Source organism: Micromys minutus (assembly GCF_963924665.1).
Source record: "Micromys minutus genome assembly, chromosome: 17".
NCBI classification, from domain to species: Eukaryota; Metazoa; Chordata; class Mammalia; order Rodentia; family Muridae; genus Micromys; species Micromys minutus.
The window spans coordinates 10,549,294-10,571,916 of NC_137952.1; the positions used below are offsets into that span (position 1 = coordinate 10,549,294).

Below are 22,623 nucleotides of genomic sequence, written 5' to 3' on the forward strand. Positions count from 1 at the left end.
GGGTTCTGCCTATTGAGAAAACTTCTTTGCAAGAAGGGCGGGGGAGGGGAGAGATTTAAAACTTCCCAGAGGTCAAATTTCCCCTGCTTGCATGGGAAGTCTAAGAAAACTCACACACACACACACACACACACACACACACACACACACACACACACACACACACACACACACACACACACTCCGAGGCGGGGTTGACAGCTGCAGCGTGGAGGACCACGGCCAGGGGGCGCCCTCTCCCGCGGGGCCGCTCGGTCTCGGGGCACGCTCCCCTCCCCTCGCTGCTCCCGGCGAGCCGAGAAGGCGGAAGCAGCGGCGGCCGCGGCTGGGGCTGAGGCTCCGGCCGTCGGCGGACGCAGCAGCCGCGGCCCACGAACCGGGAGTTTGGCGTCGGAGCCCCTTGATCTCGGAGAGCCTTGCATGTAGGTGACGCGGCGCATCCTGGGGAGGGCTTCCCAGATGGCTGTGAATTCTCTGCGAGTGCGATCGGTGAGTGAGCGGCTTCGAACTTGAGTTCCGGCGGCCGCGGGCCCGGGAGAGTCGCCCCCGGCTCTCCACGGGACAGGGACGTGTCGCCACGGGGCCTCGCTTCCCGCAGAGGGGGGTGGCCATCCCCACGTCCTCCCTCGGCTCCGGGATTCCGTCCCCGTCCCCTCTCGTCTGGGTAGCCCTGGGACCCCCTGTCTCAGCACAAAGCCACCTCTGTCCCTGTCGTCTGACAGGTGCTGGCTGGCTGCGCCCGCTGTCCTCCCACGAGCCCCGGACTGCGGGTCTCCCGGCCGCTCGCGCCCCACAGGTCCTGGACCCGCCCCTGGTTTAGGAGCCTCCCCTGGCCTTTCTGTCGCTTTCCGACTCGCGGCATCCCACCCCTCAACCCGTCTCTTCCTCACCTGGTGTTTCCCCCTTTTCAGGGAAGGAAATCGGCTGCTGGGTTTTCCCGTCCCTTCCAGTCTACGTTAGAAAGAAAACAAAACAGAAATCCCTTCAAATTCCCAGAGTGCACGGGGAAAGTTTTTGTGTGCCCTTTTAAATTCGAGAGCGGTTCTAACCTAAGCAACAAGCTTAAAGAAGAAGAAGAAAAAAAAAAAAAAAAAAAAAGTACGGTGACACCAATGTTCCCTCCCCACCCTTGCTCTCTAGCGATTGTTCCAGACAGCGAGTTGCTAAAGCTGTTCCTAGTATTTGGCTTCAGGGGAACTCCGGATGAGACTCAGACTGTCTTAGTGTGTGAACAGAAAGAACCTAATGCTTGGATGTATAGGATTTGCCTGTTTTTCTGACAGCAAGGTGACTAGCCTGCCACACAAGTCTAGAAAGGAGAACTTGTCACATCCGAAGTGTAGGCTTTGTGACTTGAGCTGCTGACATTTCGTACCTCCTTTGATGATGCTGGGGTGGGGAGAGCTCTTTTTTTTTTTGTTTTTTGAGGTGGAGGGTGAAGTGTAACCGGTTTGGTGTCACGTGACTCGAGGAGAGTGAACCAGAGGCTTGGTTGGCCACATCATAGATACAGGGATCATATCTGAGTTTCAGCCTTGACGCCCTATATACTATTCCAATATGATAGCCCTGTTTTTCTTGGTATTGCTGCTTATAAATTTTGGTCACTTGGCCTGTATAAGAAAGAGAGTAGCCAAAACCCTTGGGTTTCAGAGGAGCAAACAATCTCGAGTAAGGAAAAGATCCTTGAATTTGAGTTCAAAAGTAAATTACATCAATCGAACAATTGTCTTTCTTAACCGTTGTAGCACATTTTCGGGTCTTTGCATTTATTTATTTATTTATTTATTTATTTATTTATTTATTTATTTATTTATTTAGTGTGTATGAGTATACTGTAGCTGCCTTCAGAAGAGGGGTTCTGATCCCATTACAGATAGTTGTGCGCCAACATGTGGTTGCTGGGAATTGAACTCAGGACCTCTGGAAGAGCAGTCAGTGCTCTTAACAGCTGAGACATCTCTCCAGCCCCAAGGTCTTTGTATTTTTAAGAATTTGGTACATGGTTGCTGTTAGTAAAGTTTGGGGTTTGGGTTTTTTTATTTTACATAAGTATTTATTTATTTGTGAGTGAGTGTGTGTGTGTGTGTGTGTGTGTGTGCCTTCTATAGACTCACCTGTGGAGGTCACAGGACAATTGGTGGGCCCCATCTAGCAAGCCCCTTGTAGTGGAGAATTAAAGGTCTCTTGTCAGTATTTTCTTTTATGTGGTTTTGATTTATGAATTCTGTATTCACTTATATATGCACTCTGGCTGACTTAGAATACATGCTCTCAAGACATAACTTACACATTTCTTTAGTTTCATACATCCTAGCGTCAGCATGTTTGCGGGTCATCCTACCCAATGTGAAGACTGCATTGTCTCTGAATTATAATCTATACCTTATATTTGGTATAGATCTGTAGATATAAGCCATATTTCTGACTTCATTATCTCACTGTGTAGCTGAGATAGGTTGGTAATGGTTTATCTCCACGGCGTTTCACTGGGGCATGTCTTACTAATTCTAAGAGGCAAACAATTACAGTCATGAAATACCAGATAAAAAAATGACTCAAATTTCATCTGCCCCATCTGTTCATGGAATAGGCCACCCAAATCAGTTTAAAAAAATAAAAGGCTGTGAGAAATGTTTATACTAAAGTGTATAAACTTATTTTAGTGAGTCTGGAGCCCAGTTTTATAGCAGCTTATAAAGGGACTCCCCAGAGTATAGTGTCTCTCCGCACACCATATTATATCTTCTCCTGTAGCTGATTTAGCTCAGCCTTCTTCTCACTGATGAAGATGGTCATCCATTGTAGGGAAATCAGAGATGTGACTTTCTTACCTGTCATCGCAGGGTAGAAGAGTAAAGGGGAAAGTAGTTTATCTTGCCTCGGAGGAAGGGAGCATAAAAATACTTAAAGATGCTCAAACGTACTTGTTTTAGCCTAAGTTCCCTAATATTAATTAGCTCGCAGTCTAATTACTATACTGCATGTTAAGACATTGCAGTATATTATATACACCGACAGAATGCACACTGACACCACTGACTTTCAGGGTTATTGTCCAGAGAGATGATTTGGAAAACACAAGCTTCTGTGTTCTTAAAGTGTGGGAATTCATGAAAGTGACGTGATGTTGTTTACATTTTTCTAATGATAATACTTCTGGTGTTTTATACCATAAGAGCTGGTGTGCATGATGTGTGCAAGTATGTATATGTGTATGTTCTTTGGTAAACCAATGAGTTTAATTAGGGTTACCCCCAGGAACATGAGTGAGGTTCTTGACAGGAGCATAGCCAACTTAACTGAAAATGTCTCTCCTCCAACAACCTTTAACTGCAAATAAGACCTCAGAGAAAGATGGTACTTTGTGAGCTCTTCCCCCCAACCTTGACGATATTCCCCAACATGATAGTATTAAGGAGGGAATCTTTATCTTTTTAACTGATTTATTAATGTTTATTTATGTAGGGATATGTGTGTGTGTGTGTGTGTGTGTGTGTGTGTGTATGCGTCATGTGTGTAGCCCACAAAAGCCAGAAGAAGGTATCAGATCCCCTGGAGCTGGAGTATAGTTGGTCATATACCTTCTGACTTAGATGCTTGGATCCGAACTTGGGTCTTCTAGAAGAACTACAGTTGTTCTTAACTGCTGGGCTATCTCTGCAGCTCCCAAGGAGGAATCCTGAGCAGGTAATCATGGCTGCTGAGAGTTAAGAATACAGTGGGCGTGTCAGTGCCAGAGACAGCAGTCCCTGTCACACCACAGTTCCTGTCACACCTTCCTGTGCTCTCGCCACTCCTGTGTCCATAGGTGCTTGCATAGGTTTTGGTTTGGCTTTGTTTGGTTAGCTTTGAGACAGGGACAGCCCTGGCTGTCCTGGAACTACTCTGTAGGTCAGGCTGGCCTCAAACTCAAAAATTATACTGCCTCTGCCTCTCCAGAGCTGGGATTAAAGGTGTGTGCCACCACTGCCTGGCTGCTTGTCTGTTTTTAAGAGTGGAGTTACAGCCTGGTGTAGCAGCTCTCGCCTTTAAACCCAACACTGGAGGCAGAAGCAAGTGAGTCTCTGTGAGTTTGGGGGTAGCCTGGTGTTCAGAGTGACTTCCAGGACATCTAGGACTGTTGAGGAGGTGGGAAGTGGGAAGTGCACTCCTTCAGTGGAAATTGTTGCTGTTAGGCATGTTTTCCTAGGAACATGTAGTTCATAAAGTTCTCTTTAAATCAGATGACATTCAGATCTTGACCTTGACAGCAAGAAAGCAGTCTAGAGACTGTAAGCTGAATTTTAAACTAACATTTGGCAGAAAAGGAAGACTAAGTTTTTCATGCTTGTCACGTGACCACCACATATGGATACGTGTTGTGCAGATACGTAAAAAATATAAATGCCTCAGAAGTGGGTTTGCTAAGCAAAACTAAACAGTTAAAAAGTTAAGGGTTTAACTGTATTGTTATCAAAGGCATATAAAATGGACATTCATATTTATATACATACACACACACACTGTGGGGGTGAAACTTAGAAAGCCTTTGATATGCATTGGATAAGCAACATCGTTTATGAGAAATCTTTAAAACTTACATGCCCCTTCACCTAGCTATTCTCCTTCCATGACTAGAAACCATGACTAGGGAAGTAGGTACAAGAATGTGTGTGAGGAGGAGCATAACTAAGGATATAACCCACATCTGGCATAATTCTCTTTGTCCTCAAATGAGAAGGCCGTAAGAGATCTTATTCTCAAATCTTTGGAAGAGGCATGCATGCCTAGTTCTGCTGAATGTCACTGTCTCTCGTTCCTTCCTGGCCCCCAGTCCAAATCAGCCTTTCCTAGACAGTCACATTAAAAATAGCAAGGCTTTGGGGAATGATTTCAACTTTTAAAAATTATATCAAAAATAAAGTAAAGTAGTATGAAATCACTGGTGAATCATTGGAGTTATATCTACTCAATATAATAATGCTGGACAATATTAAAAAGAAATAAATCTTAAATGCTTTTTGTCAAAACCCAGGTAAACATAACATAGTGTCTAGACTCTGGGGTCAGGTCGGCTTTGGGGTTGATCGAACTGTTACTTAGATGATGATCTTAGGCAAGGTGGCCATTTTAAGCTCCGTGGTTTTCACTCTGAGAAATGAGAACTGCGCTGGGTGAAAATGTGTGAAATAACAACTTGTTCAGTTCGCCAGGTACAGCTCTCGGTGTTGAGTGCACATTAACACATGTGATCCTTGCAGGAACGCTCAGGTGGAACCTGTCACTAGCCCCATTTTACAGGAGAGGAAACTGAGGCATAAGAGGACCATGCACTTTGTCCAAGCCATGACCAAGAGACTGAGAGAGGCCTACCAGGCTGTCCAGCCTAACCCTGAGCTCTGTACTGTGCCACAGTACTGCCCATGCACAGTACTGCCACCGTTAGGCTTTGGTTTTGTTGTTTTGTTTTGTTTGTTTAAGATTAATTTTATTCTTGATTATTGGTATGTGTGTCTGCATACATGTGAGTTTGGGCGCTTATAAACCTTAACCTCTGAGCCATTCTCCAGCCCCTCTTAAGTGCCTGTCGCATAGGGACTGAAGGCTTGCCGCATATAGAAAAGTGTTTGTTGGTAGTGGTGGAAAGCTGTGAGTGCCCATCCTTACTTCCAGGGAAGGGGATTGAACCTAGAGCCTCACATTGCAGGCAAGGCCTACCTCTGGGCTGTCTCACTAGCCCTCTTTTGACTGTTTTGAAGCAGGGTCTCACTGTGTTGTCTAAGCTTGTCCTCCTGGCTCAGCTTCCCTAGTAGATGTGATAACAGACCTGCCCCCACTAGGCCCAACTAAGAACTTCCTTCTTTTTGCTGTTATTATTATTGGAATTTTGTTGTTGTGTGATACATTTATGTATTGCTCTGAGAGAAGGGTAGGTGTCACACATATGGAAGTCCGAGGACAATGCGTGGGTTCCAGGGACTAAACTCGGGTTTAGAGGCAAGCATCTTTTTACCCACTGAGGCATCTCAGTGATCTAGGAGCTGCTGCTTAATCCTTAGTCCTTGGCAAAGTGGCAGAGAGAATTTCTGTATGGACAGGCATGGAGGTAATTGTCTGCTGTATTGACTAAAGATTTGGATTCTGCTTCGAGAATTATAGTTTACATTGGGGCTTTTCCTTAAGGATAATCAGCTAAGCTAGAGACATGGTGGGTTGTAGGGACACAAGTTGCTTGTACATCTTCACGTCTCATCTCACATATGTAACAAAGCAGTTTAGAGTTGGAAGGCATCTGTCTGCTCCTAGTTTTCCATAGGCAAAGAAACTCACATGTTTTTCCAGTCATTAGTAATAAAACATGGTCATCTGACCTGGCTTAAGGCACAAGGAGATACACATATACTTTTAAATTCCATTCTTTCTGCATGATAGAAATCGCCACACTGAGCATTTAGAAATCCACGTGGAATTTTAGCTACAGAAAAAAGAAACAAAGTTCCCACTGGTTCCCATTTACTTGCCCCAGTCCCAACCCACAACTGACTGGTGTGTGGTCATTTGGTTCCCTGCTGGCTGCACTAGTCTCTTCCGGCTCAGAATACCTTCAGTGTCATAAAGAACTCCCTCGGGGCTGGAGAGATGGCTCAGCAGCTAAAGACCAAGCTCACAACCACATCTCAGTAGATGTTTGGTAAGCATTGACTACTGTGTGAAAAATGTTGCCAAGGTCTGGGCATGACTGTAAACGAATGACAGCGCAGGGTGTAGGGTGTTGTAATTGAAGTGCTTTTCTTTTTCACCTCCTGTTGTTGCATTAGGCCACAAACTTTCCTTGAAGGACCTGTGCTGTCTTTGTGGCCTGCATAGGTGATTCATAAACATCCAAAGGGGGGAATGAGATAACTTACCATGAAGTGGTAGTTACAAAACGAAGCTCAAGACACTTTGAAAGCTATTTTGTAAATAACACTAAAACAAGCAGACTGTGCAGATAACTATATACTTGCATGCTGAAGCGTTTTCCCATTGTTTTTCTGTGTTTACAGACAGACTGACAACAAAGCTACTATGAGCCTCTTAAACTGTGAAAACAGCTGTGGGTCCAGCCAGTTGTCTAGTGACTGCTGCAACGCCATGGCCACCTCCTGCAGTGCCACAGTGAAGGAGGACAGTGTGGGCGGCTCTGCCGGCACGGGGAACCTCTCCAGCTCCTTCATGGAGGAGATGCAGGGGTACGATGTGGAGTTTGACCCCCCTCTGGAAAGCAAGTATGAGTGCCCCATCTGTCTGATGGCCTTGCGGGAAGCAGTGCAGACACCATGCGGCCACAGGTTCTGCAAAGCCTGCATCATCAAGTCCATAAGGTACTGGATTGTAAGGAAGAATGGTGCCCCATGGCAACCAGATGTAAAGAGTGTGTTGGAAACAGACCATCCCAAGAATAGGCAGACAGAAAAGGCTGGTCAGGAAAACATCAGAACAGACAGAAAGGTGAGACAGTTGGGGTTGCCAGGAAAACTGAAAAGTAAATAGCTACGTTTGCCTCAAGGGGTTCTATTGCAGACTGGGGAGGATTCGACGTTTCATGAAAGTAATATTTTTAATTTGCTAGAATTAGGCTACTAGCGCAGGAGTTCTCAACCTGTGGGCTGCACCCTGTGGAGGTCGAATGACCCTTTCACAGGGCTGCAGATCAGATGTCCTGCACGTCAGGCATTTCTATTACACTTCACAGTGTTGAAGTAGCAGCAAAAGTAATTTGGTGGTGATTGGTGTCACCAGAACACAAGGAACTAACGGTGTTCAAGAGTCTCAGCATTAGGAAGGTTGAAAATGTCTATACGATAAACCCAACCAGATGAGAAGTCCTGATTCTGTGACTGTGTGTCCTATGAGCTGTGGTAAATCCTGCTGCCTCCTGTCTCTGAGCAACTGTGAAATGAGCAGCATTTTCATAACCTAATCCCTTCCTTCTGCTGCTAGGACCACATCTTCCTCACACAGCTACCCATACCGTATTGCCTGACATCAGCTCTAACAGGCCTTCCTCCTCCTGGCCTGGCCCTCTTCCAGTCTCATTACTGCAGCCAGAGCGGCCCTGGTGTACCAGTCAAAAGACATCTCCTTGGCTCAGAACACACGTCATGAGTTATCTGGAGAAGTCCTTGGAAGGCCATGTGATTCCTTTCCCGCCCTCTCCCAGGGCTCACGCTCCTTCCATTCCCCTCCTTGTGCCACCTGTTGTACAAGTCCGGCACAGCGCTGCCTTGTGAGCGGGACACACGGCCCGACTTGCCGTCCAGCACACCGGACCTTCCTTACCAAGCTGTACTTTTCTCCTTTGCACCCTGGCACTTTTGCCCTTCAATAGCCAGTAATCGGTGTGTTGCGTCTGCCTGCACAACTGGAAAGTAGGTCCTTGAGACTGAGACGTTATGTTGGTTTTCTCTGGTTACAGGAGCAGTGCCCACAGTAGGTGCTTAGCGCGTGATTGTCTTAGGTGGATTCAATTAGACGCGAGGTCAACTAGGTCTCACCTCCTAGGTTGTTACCTCCCTGACCAACAGTCTATGAACCGCTCAAGAGGTCAGAGCCCTCGTGCGGTTCCAATCACTTCTCCAACACTCTGTTTCCAGCATTGCTGCGTTAGGAAACAAACTGAAATGATCCCGAAGTAGGCTAAGGCCATCTTGGGCTACTCGATTTTTTTTTTTTTGTCTATGAATTTTTATCCATCAATTTCTGTACCACCTTTCCAATAAAACTCGAAATTAAGGTGACCATATTATGGAGCTTGAATTAAGCTACAGAGGAGCAGCACATCTCTTCAGTCTGAGGGGAATGTGTTACCATTAAATCAGTAAGAGCTTTGGGAGAATAAGGATTTTTGTGTGTCTGTTTTCCAGCCGTGGCACTATTAATACTGGGGCCAGATAATTCCCTATTGTGGCAGAAAGTTCCCTGTTTAGATCATAACCTAATATCCCATTTCTTCCAAGCTCTGTAACATGACTGGCTCCCGCTTCTGACCTCCCCACGTTCCAGGGCCAGTCTCCCGGAGTTTGGCTCTATCTCAAATCCTCTTTGCTACCGGATGTCCCGCCTTCAGTTCTACCTTTCCTATAGGGCCTGGGCTTTTTATTGACAAGTGATGCAGCCAAACAGTACCTGAGGGGTTTTTTCTCCCCATCCCTCTGTCCTTCTTTCTCTCCGGTCTAACATAGGGGGTGAAACAGGGATAAAAGGATGGAAAAAATGATGAGCCTGTACAAAGTTGCAAAGGTCAGCTACAGTCTACAATACACACACCATTTTGATTTTGCTGTACAGTATAATGCATTCTGCTGTTTCAGGTAGAGAGCCAGTTAGTTTTCCAAGGTGGATGATTCGGGCTCCTAATTCTAAGTTCCCTGCTTCTTTTAGGGATGCAGGTCACAAGTGCCCAGTTGACAATGAAATACTGTTGGAAAATCAACTGTTTCCAGACAATTTTGCAAAGCGAGAGATTCTTTCCCTGACGGTAAAGTGCCCAAATAAAGGCTGTTTGCAAAAGATGGAACTGAGACATCTCGAGGTATTACGGGTGTTTTCTAGCTGTTGTCACGGTGGCGTCTCTGGAGCATAAAGCCTTTGCTCTTTCCCTGTGCATTATGGGCTATGGCGGTTGGCTAACAGGGTCTGCAGTACTAATCAGCTTCCATCACTAAGTGCGAGAGCTTAGAAAACGGTCTGGTTTCTTTCTTTCTGCTTTGCTTTGTCACAGCAATAAAAATAAATCTGTGCTCTTGTAAGTTTTTCAGATCGGGGTATCTAGTGGTATAACAGTTGAAGAGCCCCTTAATTGCAAGAATTACGTTTTAACCCCATAACCTTACTTCTCTCCTTTTGAAAATTTTTTTTTTAAATAAAAATGTCTCATGTCATCTCAGCGCCTTCTGTTTCTGTTTCATTGAGGAAGTCCGACAACCTCATACCTTCTGTCTTTCTAAACTGCACACTTTATTATTCACTAAATGTTTGTCTAGTTAAAAAAATAACCGAAGCAATGAGATAATTTTTTAAATTAAGGTAAACCAATTCTTTGTTGTTGTTTTCTTAACCATAAATCAAATATGGGCAATGTTCTGTTTGAAATAAATGTTTTGGGGCCCATTTGAAGTCTGTCCCTCTTATTTAGCTCTTTCTCTTTTTTAAAAATCAGTTTATTTGTTTGTGTGTGTGCGTTTGAGTGTATGCTGTGAGTGCCCACAGAGGCCAGAAGGTACTGGATCCCTGGAGTTACAGACAGTTGTTAGCAGCCCGGTGCAGGTGCTGAAAACAGAATTCAGATAGAGCCTCTTGAAGAACACCAGTCTCTTAGTCCCGAGCTACCTCTTCAACCCTTTGTGAAGCACACTTTAAATTTCTAGTCTAGAAATCTAACTTCTTTCTAAAACTTCCCTAACTGGAAATATAAATTTGAGACTTCACGTTCATTTTTATAAACTTAACATTGATAATCATTAATAGAAAGACTCCACTAAGACCTTCGTACTGTGTATGGCTAGAGAAGGTGGGCTTCAGGCACTGTTCTAACGAGGTTTTGTTGCTGTGATTACTCAGTTAGGGTAGTAAAGGTTTTATTTGACTGAGTTCCAGATCATAGCCTGTGAGGAGGTTTGCTGTCTAGCTCACAGACCCCTGCTCAGCTAGCTTCCTTATCCAGTGCAGGACCATCTGCCCAAGGAATGGTGCCACTCAGGGTGGGCGGGCCTCCCCTCTCAGTTCACAGTCAAGACAGTCCCTATAGATAATGTGCACAGGCCAATCTGATCTGAGCAGTCCCTCAAGTGAAACTTTATTCTTGGGGTGACTTAGGTTATAGCTAGTTAGTAGTTAAAACTAATTCTGAAAGGAAAAAATGTATTATTAGAAGGGACTATCTTTAGAAAACCTTTTTAGGGTCTTTAAATACTAATCATTTATTTTGCTTTATATAGGATCATCAAGTACATTGTGAATTTGCTCTAGTGAATTGTCCCCAATGCCAGCGTCCTTTCCAGAAGTGCCAGATTAATACACACATTATTGAGGATTGTCCCAGGAGACAGGTTTCTTGTGTAAACTGTGCTGTCCCCATGGCATATGAAGAGAAAGAGGTATGTGCTAATGTAGATTTGTTCATTGCTTTCTAAGTGCACATTTGAAAGGGTTAGCGTTACATAAAGATGTAACCACAAAAATGAATTTATATTACCAGTTCTTAAAAACTGATTTTTAAGAAAGGAATGAAGTTTCAAGACACTCACAATCCATAAGTGTGGGGTTTGTGTTTGCATATCCTTAAAAAGCATTTTAAACTAGTTACTGAGAGTAGACCGTGAAAAAAGCTGCTAGGAAAGGTATATGCTGGTTTACTTTCCTGCCTGAACTTTAACGAATGAGTCGTCCCAGACAAACAAGCGGTATAGTGTGTGTGAGATTTGTACAGACTTGTTTCACAAAGAGTGTGAGCTGCTGTGTCTCTAAGAGAGACTTCATTAAATACAGCAAAGTGTGTTCCACTGGTGCCAAGTCAGTGGCTCGTGTGCTCCTCAGTATAGGAACAGCGCGCCCGCAGCAGCGTGAGGGTAGAGCAGCTTTCTCCGTCCCACTGGAGGAAGGAGGCTTCATCCTAACAGTGTGGTCCTACCCTTGTACTCAGTTACTTCCTGAAACTTTTATTCTTCTGAATTGTTCCTCAGGAACTTGAGCATTTTATATTTCACATGTTGATAAACTAGTCAAAATTCAGCTAACTGGCTACTAAATAGGTAAAATCTCATTCATGATTGGGACAAATTGGTACCTTTCTCAACCTGAAAATCCAGATGAACTAATGAGGAGAGATATCAATTTCTCAGCATCTCAAGTAAGCCAGAGTTTCTGTGTTCTAGAAGATGGGGCTTGCCCTTCTGAGATCTTGGGCACCAGAGCCTCGTGCCCTGATGCTGTTTGTTAACTTTAACTTACTGAAAAGACTGGCTCTCGGCTTCTGCTGCTGCTAAGACCCGGTGCCTTTGGAGAATTCCAACATCAGCCAGTGCAGTCCCTGCTAATCAGGGTAGAAAGAAATGAGCTAACTGTTGTCTATGCTAACACATTCTTTGAAGAAGTCTGAACATGGAGTCTCACTAGCAGAAGTCTCACATTTTAACTACATAAGCAAATGCCCTTCACTTGCTAATGGTGAAAAAAATTACTATCTGTGAAAAATCAGTCTTTTTAATTTTTCAGATTTTCTCATACATTTCTTAATTCTCTCGTACAACTTAGATCCACGACCAAAGCTGCCCTCTGGCGATTGTCGTCTGTGAGTACTGTGGTACAACCCTCATCAGAGAACAGGTAGGAATCTCCTTTGAAAATCACTATTTCCTTAAGAGCTTAAACAACTGCTGGGTTTTTCTAATTGGCAATTTAAATTAATAAGGCAAAATTTGTACATGCTTAAGCAATCTGCTGTTTAAAATATTATAAAAATTAATGTAATTAATAAATATTTCAAAGGAACCTAAACTTACCATTTTAGGTACTTAAAATTCCTGAGTCATTTACTTAATACCCATGTTTATAAGAACCCCATTGGTTGGTAAGCCAGGTGGTGTACGCCTTTAAACTCAGCACTCAGGAGACAGGTGGATTTCTGTGAGTTCAAGGCCAGCCTTGACTACGTAGTAAGTTCCAGGACTACACAGAGAAACTCTTCTCCCATTGGCTAGGGATGGAACTCAGGGGAGTAGAGAATCTACCTAGTGTGTCCAGGGCTCCGAGTGTGGTCCCTGATACAGACAAAGAAATGAACAAAAGCTGAGCCAAAACAGATCATCTTAAGATCAAAACAATTGAAAGTAAAGGCCCCACTTAAAACTAGGACAGACTTACAGAGGAATGTGTTTATACACTGAAATGAGGGCCTCATTGTCAGAGACTAGCTAAGAACAGGCAAACAGGAGAAAACTCGTCTGCTCAGTAGCTTAGTACTGTGTTGTGCCAGCTCTAGGAATGTGCAGAGGGCTACCAGAACCTCTAGCATGTGTCCCCAACTATGGTGATTATCTTTGAAGGCATCAATTGTGACTTAAAAAGAAAAAAAAAAGCTCTTATAATTATTAATCAAAAAAAGGAGAATTCCATCCAGTTGCTATCTGTTGACGTTTAAGGGGTTTACCCACAACGGATAAATATTAGCCACTAAATCCACCAGCCTCTGCCTCTGAGTGCTGGGATTAAAGGCCGTGCCATCCTTCCTGCCTCCCTGGGTACCATTTTTAAAATATGGCCTCCTTTAATGCATCTCACCCTAAAGAAGATGTCGTTGAGCCCCTAAACTCAAGACTCAGATGTCTCCAGCATGTCATTATGCTGCACATAAATGTCCTAGCAGATGCACTCCAGGGTGTCAGTAGTACTGAGAAGAGAGAGCCAAACACCAGGGCATCTGGCTGTGCTCCAGAGACTCCTCACTGTTCACTTCCTAACCGTGAGAGTGGAGCATTTGAAATTTGAAATCACTGATGACAACAGAGCTGGGAAGTCATGTGAGCCACACAGGCAAGTGTGGGATGAACAACCCGAGATTTGACAGCTCAAAGGATAGAAGTGACAGTACAATTTGTCCCTGTCCTGTCAGTGAGGCTTCATTGTACTGACAGCCTCAGTTGGCATCGTGGACCACGAAGAAACAAGATAAAAATACGCAGGAGGAAAAACCATGGGGTTCTTTTTCCAAAGATGTAAAACACATAATAAAAGCCTCCGTGGTCTGTGCTCAGGGTCAGTGTTTTGAACTTTTCCAGCAGAATAGCAAATGCCTGGCCCTGTGGATTGTGCTGACTGGTGACACTTCTCTTAAATCAACTAAGACAGTCCTGTGACCACACTTCACTTGAGTGGACGCTGGGGAGCTATATCCAGTCCAGGATGGTGTCTCTACCAAGTTACAACCAAGTTCCCCAGGAGAACCCAAATATGCCAGGGTTTCAGAGATAAGATAATTTATAAAGAGTTGTCAGATGAGAAGTAATGGATCTATTCGGTGGTTTTAAAGAATGTATGAATGGTCCTTATTAGCTGACACTACAAAGAGGACTTTGGTTTGCCACAGTAGTTGGCACGGTGTTTTCTTGAAAAATGCCACAAGAGGGCACCAGTTCCCCACAGTAGAAACAAATCTATTTTAAGAAATGAAGTTTAGTAAAATGGGAGGTGATATTGTAAGATGTTAATATTTAATTTCTCTCAGAATTGTAAAGAAGCCATATATGGGTTCTCTTAGTATAAGTTAAATATACTTTTAACTGTACTGACATCATCTGGAACATGATATGCAGGGGAAGAAATTTTTCAGCCTTTATTTTGATTTTCAGATGCCCAATCATTATGATCTAGACTGCCCAACAGCTCCAATCCCTTGCACGTTCAATGTTTTTGGCTGTCATGAAAAGGTAAGTTTTCTTTGAATTCTGTCATACAAATTTAATAAACAAATTTAAATATATATATACTCAGATCTATGGCCTACTGAAGAATAGTAATAAACTTTAAGTTTTTATAAAACATTTATACAAATACTGTTGGTGATTATTATGACGACTGATAGCATTACACATAGCTATTAGCAGTAGCTAAAGAATGTAAGTATGACCGAACATGTCTAAACTAAATGTTTGTCTTTTCTCATCTATGTGTGTGCAAGCATGTGCGCGAGTGTGCATGTGTATGTTTGGGGGTCGGTGTGTAACATGGGATGCATGTGGAGGTCAAGGACAGCCTGCAGGAGTTGCTTTTCTCCTACCAAGCAGATCCTAGGGGATCAGGGTTACAGTCTCAGTGGCATTAGTCACTGTGCCTTTTTTTTTTAATTTATTTATTATGTATAAGTACACTGTAGCTGTCCTCAGACACACCAGAAGAGAGCATTGGATCTCATTACAGATAGTTGTGAGCCGTCATGTGGTTGCTGGAATTTGAACTCAGGGCCTCTGGAAGAGCAGTCAGTGTTTTTAACCACTGAGCCATCTCTCCAGCCCCTCACTGCACCATTTTAACAGCCTGTGGACCGAATCTTAACAGGTGGGAAGAGCAATGTTCACGGCAGCCCTGGATGAGGCTTCAGTCGTTGCTGCCTATATTAGGGTCTCACAGTGGCCTGGAACTCTGGCCTCTGTAGCACCTACATTTACATGTACATCCCCAAACACAGACACACATGCATACCTATAGTTTAAAATAAAAATAAAATTTTATCCAAAAAAAAAAGTCCGAGAAAACAAGGGGAAATGACTCTGGTTATTTGCTGCTGCTATTTTAGTTTTTCTTTTTTTTTTTTTTTTTTTTTTTTTTTTTCTTTCTTTAATATCTTATTCAATCCAGCAATAATATGGAAGAATAAGGAAAAAGGTATCTGAGCTGTTCACTAACAGCCCCAGAATAGGGGCAGCATGAGTGATGGACGCGGGGGGGGGGGTAGGAACCAGGCATATTACAGGGAAGGCTGATCGGAACTGAGTGGATAAAGAGAGGCAGAAAAAGGCGGCTTCAGGAAGGACTGAGCCTTGGTCACCAGCTCAGAGGGAAAGACAAAAGCAGTGAACACAGGTGCCAGCTTACAGAGAGAGATGGGGTGCTTTGAGGGACGCTCCTCAGCTCTGGCACATTCCAGTGGAGAGAGGACTAAGTGGTATGACAGAGCCACAGGGTGAGTGTCAGAGGAAAGAGAAGCAAACAGTGCTCAAAACAGGGGGACAGCCCAGCCCTTGTCCCCAGGGTAGCTTCAAGATGTCACCCTGTGACGTGTCTGACAGCTTGAAGTTTGTGTTGGTCTTGTTCTCTCTGGGGTATGCAGTTACATGTTTGCTTCTCTGATCTGCTCTTACAAATGCCTACAACAAACACACCTCACCATTTAAAAACTAAAATAGAATGGTAACACATACTAAAATGTTATGAGGAAATTCTGTATTGTGTACATAGGGAAAAATGACATATATGAAAATATTAGTAACAGGAGGTAGCCTGTTTTCTTTTTCCTCACCTATATTTTCTGTTTTTCTGGAATATAATTATGATTATCAAAGAACACTGGGACTCGATGATCCTAGAAAACTATGGAGTGCAAGGTGAAGACTTGACAGGCAGGCTCTAGGGAGGTGGAGAAAATGCCGTTGGCTAAAGGAAGCAAGATCCACACAGGTTTGCCTTGTTTTTCTAGTGTAAAGACTCTCTCAGCTGTAATCTCAGGAAGGAAGCATTAGGGAAAGAAGGAGCTCCTGGAAAAGAGGCCTGGGTGTTTGTTGTCTTTGAGTTAGCAAAGGAGAGGGGTGTCATGTGAAGGAGAGGTGTGCGGATGAGAAGGAGAGGGGTGTCATGTGAAGGAGAGGTGTGCGGATGAGAAGAGGGGTGTCAGCGCTTTGACAGGTAGTAGGGATAGGTCCCCGAGTGACAGCTGAGAGTGTTCCCCATTCAGCTTCAGGGAATTGAGAGGAGGGTTCCATTGGATCCGTGACCACAGAGAAGTTAGAAGGATTTGAGAGACTGATGCTCCTGGTCCTTACCCTCATCCTCAGTGATGGTCCCAGCTCCCCCTGTGCTTCATTCCAGATGCAGAGGAATCACCTGGCACGGCACTTGCAAGAGAACACCCAGTTACACATGAGACTGCTGGCCCAGGCTGTTCATAATGTGAACCTCGCTTTGCGTCCCTGTGATGCTTCCTCTCCACCCCGGGGATATCGTCCGGAGGATCCGAATTATGAGGAAACTGTCAAACAGTTGGAGAGTCGCCTAGTAAGACAGGACCATCAAATCCGGGAGCTGACTGCCAAAATGGAAACTCAGAGCATGTATGTGAGCGAGCTCAAACGGACCATCCGAACCCTTGAGGACAAAGTTGCCGAAATGGAAGCCCAGCAGTGTAATGGGATTTACATTTGGAAGATTAGCAACTTTGGGATGCACTTGAAATCCCAAGAAGAGGAAAGACCTGTTGTCATTCACAGCCCTGGATTCTACACTGGCAGACCTGGGTACAAGCTGTGTATGCGCCTGCACCTCCAGCTGCCGTCGGCTCAGCGCTGTGCAAACTACATATCCCTCTTCGTCCACACAATGCAAGGCGAGTACGACAGCCACCTCCCCTGGCCCTTCCAGGGTACCATCCGCCTTACGATTCTTGATCAGTCTGAAGCAGTAATAAGGCAAAACCATGAAGAGGTCATGGATGCTAAACCAGAACTGCTTGCCTTTCAGCGACCCACAATCCCACGGAACCCCAAAGGTTTTGGCTATGTAACATTTATGCACCTGGAAGCCTTAAGACAGGGAACCTTCGTTAAGGATGACACGTTATTAGTGCGCTGTGAAGTCTCTACCCGCTTTGACATGGGTGGCCTTCGGAAGGAGGGTTTCCAGCCACGAAGTACTGATGCAGGGGTGTAGCGGCCATTTACTTGTGTTCAAAATCTAGGAGACATAAGGAAAAACCGTGCCTTCCATGACTGGTCCAGTAAACCATCTTCAAACAAGCAGAGGGAGAGGTGTAAGGCCTAGCAGCAGATGTCATCAGGGAGGTCCCATTCCATTTACTGTTAACAAATGTCTGAGGCGGTTCCCATGGGCACCTACATGTCCCCTGCGTCTGCAAAACCTTAGCATATGAAGGGCCTGTGGCTCATCCATTTGTCAGGGCACCTCTTCACTGTCCATGGGCTTTTCTGTCCATGTACTATCCTGTAAAAAAGGCCAGAGTTAGTGTGCTGGAGCTCAGTCATTTAATAATACTGCTGCCTTAAAAATGTGGGGTGTTTTTAGGACCTTTATCATACAGTAGACGTGAGATTCACCACTGCCTGTGCCAGTGGGAAGGTCACTGCTCTGGTGTTGAGTTCTCATTTAGTTGACTCCTGTGAATTTCAGAGACTTTGAACCATGATCCCTGGAAAGCTTAAGTTCTCACATACCCCCTTCATTGTTCACTAAGGGTCCAGGGACTGGCTGAGCCCTTCCTTACTCAGTGTGAGTGTACTGTCCGTTGAACACCAGGGTTTCTCCCTGCTTTTATATTTTGAAACATGCTCTAGGCAGCGTCTTCCCAGTTTGCAATACTGTGGTCATGCGGTTGCCGACTGCTGAGTGTTATTGCCATGTGAACTGTCTTGTCTGCAGCATAGCTTGATTTCCACAGCCCGCTGCACATTGTCTACTGCTTGCAAACACAAAATCCCAGCCTAAACAAGTGATTCAGCTTATCGGCCATTAAGTGGCATCTCATGGATGATGATAGCAACCCTGATAGCCAGGAAACGTCAGCCCTCTTAACTACCTTTTGATTTAGCTTAGTTAAGGGCAATAAAATTGATTTCCTCAAGGGGCTGGAGACTCAGTGGTTAAGAGCATTGGCTGCTCTTCCAGAGGACCCCCAGTCTGTAACTCCAGTTCCAGGGGATCCGACACCCTCATACAGACACTCTTTCAGGCAGAACACCAGTGCGCATAAAATTAAATGAATAAATATTGATTTCCTCAAAACAATTTATTGGAACTTGGGAAATTGTAGGTACCTGAGTGATTCCTGAACCAAGGTTGGCTGTCACGGTTGTGTGGAACTCAGCTTGAGTGATGGCTTTAGTCCGGCTCAGTAGAGAGGTTCTGAGCATGTCCTGTGCCATGTGTTAGCATGGCGGGTGTCCCTAATGTGGAGAGGTGACTGCTGTGCTGCTGTTTGTTAATGCCCTCTACATGTATAGTATGTTGGAGTCCAGTTCTCAGGGAGTCATACGACTAGTGAGAGCCTCTGTAAGGAAGCAGACGGGATCCTCTTCTGCTATTTACACAGATGAGCTAAGTGTTCTGGTAAGAAAGGCATTTTTATCTCCAACCCCGAGCACTGCTCAGACCTGCCCTGCTTCCGGAGGACACTCGGAGCCCTTGACCAAGGAGTCTGGTTTTCACTTGTAGCTAGCAAGGGTCATTTTGACCTCATTTTCCCCCCTTGCTTCCATTCCACCCATAAAGGTGAGGGAAGGACCTTGTCCCCATCATTAGCACAAGCTCATTACAGGTCTCTGGTTGGGTCCTGGAAATGTGTGTCCCTTCGCTGTGCCTCCAGCAGCCCTGAGCCGCTTGTCTCGCCTTCTACTAAGAACACTGTGGCCTCTGTTCCTGTCGTGTTTCCCAGTGGACAGATGGATGTGGGTTGGTTGGTTTGTTTGTTTTTTAAGCAAACAATTAATTCTGTATTTATTTAGAAATTGAGAAGACGTACTCAACTTTTTGAGGACTTATTTTCTGTATGTCTTTTTAATTTTTTTTTATTATGGTAAATGTCACCACAAAATATCAGCTCTCCTCCCCGCCCCCTCTCCATTTTTTGAAAAAGGAAATGACATTTAAGAACTTCCTGCTTAGATTTCTTTTTTTTTTTTTTTTGAAATGTCTGTATTAGGAAGAACAGTCATTTCCTGCCTTGGTTCTGACTTTTTTTTTTTTTTTTTTAAATAACTCTAGCATCTTTTAAGTTTTTTGTTTTTTGTTTTTTGTTTTTTTTTAACATGAGTTAAACTGCTCCCAGCTTGAAATTGTTCCTACCTATAGGCCAAGTTGAACTAGGTGTTTCTAGTGTCCATGTTAAGAAGCTCAGTGCTAAGCCACAGAACACTGACAATACTCACTAAACAGCTCTGCCAGTGGAAAATTGGCGTGGTTGTCCCTACCACTAACACAAATGTCTCACTTCAGTTTAATGCCCATCAGCTAGCATGCACCTTGGGTAGTTTTATAACTTGCAGCATTTGGTGTTTGTAATAAGCCAGCATTGTTTTATGATACTCAGTTACCATGAATGCAGAGTAAAAATAATCAAGCTGATGTTCAAATCCAACAAACACTTAGTGAGGTCAACTCAGGATCAAGTGTTAACCTAGAAAGCTGTTTCTTATACGAACTTCACCCTCCCCAGCTCCTGAACATTCTCTTTGTACCAGTTGTCCTATAAGAATCTATACAATCCAAAGGGCATAGACCATCTTTTCTTACCAGTCTAGAATATTGCTATTTTTTAAATTGTTTCTTCTTTGGAAAATGTCTAACTTACTATTGAAGATTTTTCCCCTAGTCATATATTTTCTATTAGAAATCCAGCCAGACGGTGGCCCTAGTTTGGTGATTGGTTACTCTCCTTTACCCATTCCTGCTTGTTTCTAGCTATTCTGTTTTCTTTCCAAGGATGAAGAGGAGGAAAAGTGCATTAGAGTGCAAGAGGTGTTCTCTCACCCTAATGAAATCAACTGACAGCTATAAATTTTGTGACTGGTTTAAAGTGGAATTTGTACCAATATCAAACAAAGTCAGACTAATGTAAATTATGTGTGCAATCAGAATATCTTCTCCTTAAAGGGAAGTTGCTTGTTTCTGTTTTATCTAGAGTTTCCTTAATTCTCTTGGGACTAGAAAAAATGTTTTAACTACTAGCGAGATTATTATTACTGAAGACTTTGAAATGTTTTTCTTCTTTTTTTCTGTTAACACACTTCTTTGCTGACATGCCTCAAATTCTCTCCATTGTCTTAACATAAAATGTCATTACATTGTTTTATGATGTTTGGTGATTCATTTGCTGGCTGCCTTAAGGGAGTGGGCAGGACACAGTCAAGAGTCATTTGATTGTCTACTGAAAGACCCCTTAAACGGCAGCATCCTCAGGGTAACTGTCATTTGTTTCAAAGTTGAGATGATTGTCTTCAGAATGGATTGATGCTTCCCACTTCCCAGAATCCAGAAAAATGAAGCCAGATGTGATCAACCTGAAGTTTGGACACTGTCACCAGCCTTGAAGTCACTTTAAAAGGACTAAGCTAGTTATATGTGTGTCCTCTGTGTCCTTGATGTTTTAAACTGTCCAACCCCACCCCCACCTAAAAAAATCCAGGTTAATAAAAAAATAATAATAGTACAAGAAAACAGTTCTAGTTGAAAACATTGTGGTGTGTGGAGAGAGGAACTTCTTTTCCTGTCCTGTGTCCCCTCAGCAGAACTTAGCCCTGTCTGACAGAGAAGAAAAGAGTGGTCAGTTGATCACTTGCCACTCAGAATGTAGCCCAGTCTGTCCCCTGACAACCCAGTTTCCTTAGCATACTGTACGTGGCCCATTATACTATACTATAATGAGACTCAGTGGAAGCCAGGGAAGAAGCTGGCTGGTTTCTGGGTGTCCCACTTGTCATGTAAGTCTCTTGGTAAAGTGATAATGTCCTTTTTTCTGCTTCCCCTACCCCAGGATTTTATTATGGCAGTTCTCGAATATGGAAGTCTGCTTAAAGCCTAGTGAAAACCTACTGCTTAGGATCTGCAGGGACATTAGGTTTGTTCTGTGACTTAATGTTACTTTAATGTAAATTCCAGTTTCTCTTTAAGACTGCCCAATCCTGGAATAATTAAACAACTTGGACTTGTATAAAGTTCTCCTTGGAAACTTGTGATATTTTATTGTAATTCAAATTGTAGCTTCTGCTTTATGCCAACTTAAAATCTGTGGGAATATTATGAGGAATTTTAATCTTATTTTTTTGTCTACAGGAGTATTTTTCATAAAGGATTCATTTGGAAGTTTCTGGTTATGCAGAATGTTACTTTATTACTTGAGTTAATTCCATGGGTAAGGGTGTATATAATTTGGACACATTTTGCTAATATATATGATTTTAGGATTATGTTCCCTAGGGACTAAAGATGAGTGATTTAGCACACAGCTCACTAAATTTGGAGTCAGGATTATAGATTGTTGTAAGGGTCTCTGTAGCCTCTGTGGTCCAGCAGAATGGTAATCCTCGGGAGGCAAGAATGTAGTTCCGTTCAGTGCAACTAAGTAGTTGTTGTTTCAAATATCAGTGGTCTGACCCTGAGCAGTTTATCATTATTATTATTATTATTATTATTATTATTATTATTATTATTATTATTATTATATTGGCATGTTTAAACCAATTGTTTCTCGTAATAATTGACTCAATCCTGTGTATACAATAAAACATACATAAATCTCTCTAAGGAACAAAGTAAGCTAAGAAAAGATTAGATAGGAACACATCAAATTTTTATATAACATGTGTGCAACACCTTCCATAATGGGTTCTATAGACTGACTCTAAAAAAATAAACAAACAAAAAAGCTTTGATAAAAAGGGGGAGGGTCAGATGTGGTTTACTACCACTAAGCTAGAATGCTTTTCTGTTCCCAGCCTTGTAGGTGGATAACAGGTTATGCATTCCTTCTCTTGAAAGAACATCCCTGTATCCTAACATTCCAGATTCCCCTGGTGCTAATCTGTGAGCACAAGTACATCAGTGTTTCCTACAGATTTTATTGCTGACTGACCACTTACATCCAGTTTTATTTCTAATAGTTTAGCTACCTGTAAAATGGAAACTAGGATTTGAAAATTAGTTATTATAGAGCATTATTAATGCTTGGGCTATTTGAAGGTATAATTTTATAACTGAATAACTGTACAAAAATCTGACTTTAAAAAATCAAAATGCGGTGGTCAGATGGTCACAAGCACACAGTGCTCAGACTTCTGCCGTGGAATTGGTAAGGGGGTCTTTCTAATGCTTCTGGAATTGAAG

General features: G+C 43.4%; 1 protein-coding gene across 1 annotated transcript; it reads left to right on the forward strand.

Moving 5' to 3' along the window:
- The first annotated feature begins 348 nt into the window (after positions 1 to 348).
- TRAF6 (TNF receptor associated factor 6) lies at positions 349 to 20,958 on the forward strand. Its single transcript, XM_080931708.1, has 7 exons — positions 349 to 489; positions 7,029 to 7,346; positions 9,406 to 9,556; positions 10,962 to 11,120; positions 12,277 to 12,348; positions 14,370 to 14,447; positions 16,603 to 20,958. The coding sequence occupies exons 2-7, from the start codon at positions 7,051 to 7,053 to the stop codon at positions 17,437 to 17,439; spliced, it is 1,593 nt and encodes a 530-aa protein (XP_080787834.1). The 5' UTR covers positions 349 to 489; positions 7,029 to 7,050; the 3' UTR covers positions 17,440 to 20,958.
- Positions 20,959 to 22,623: the final 1,665 nt, after the last annotated feature.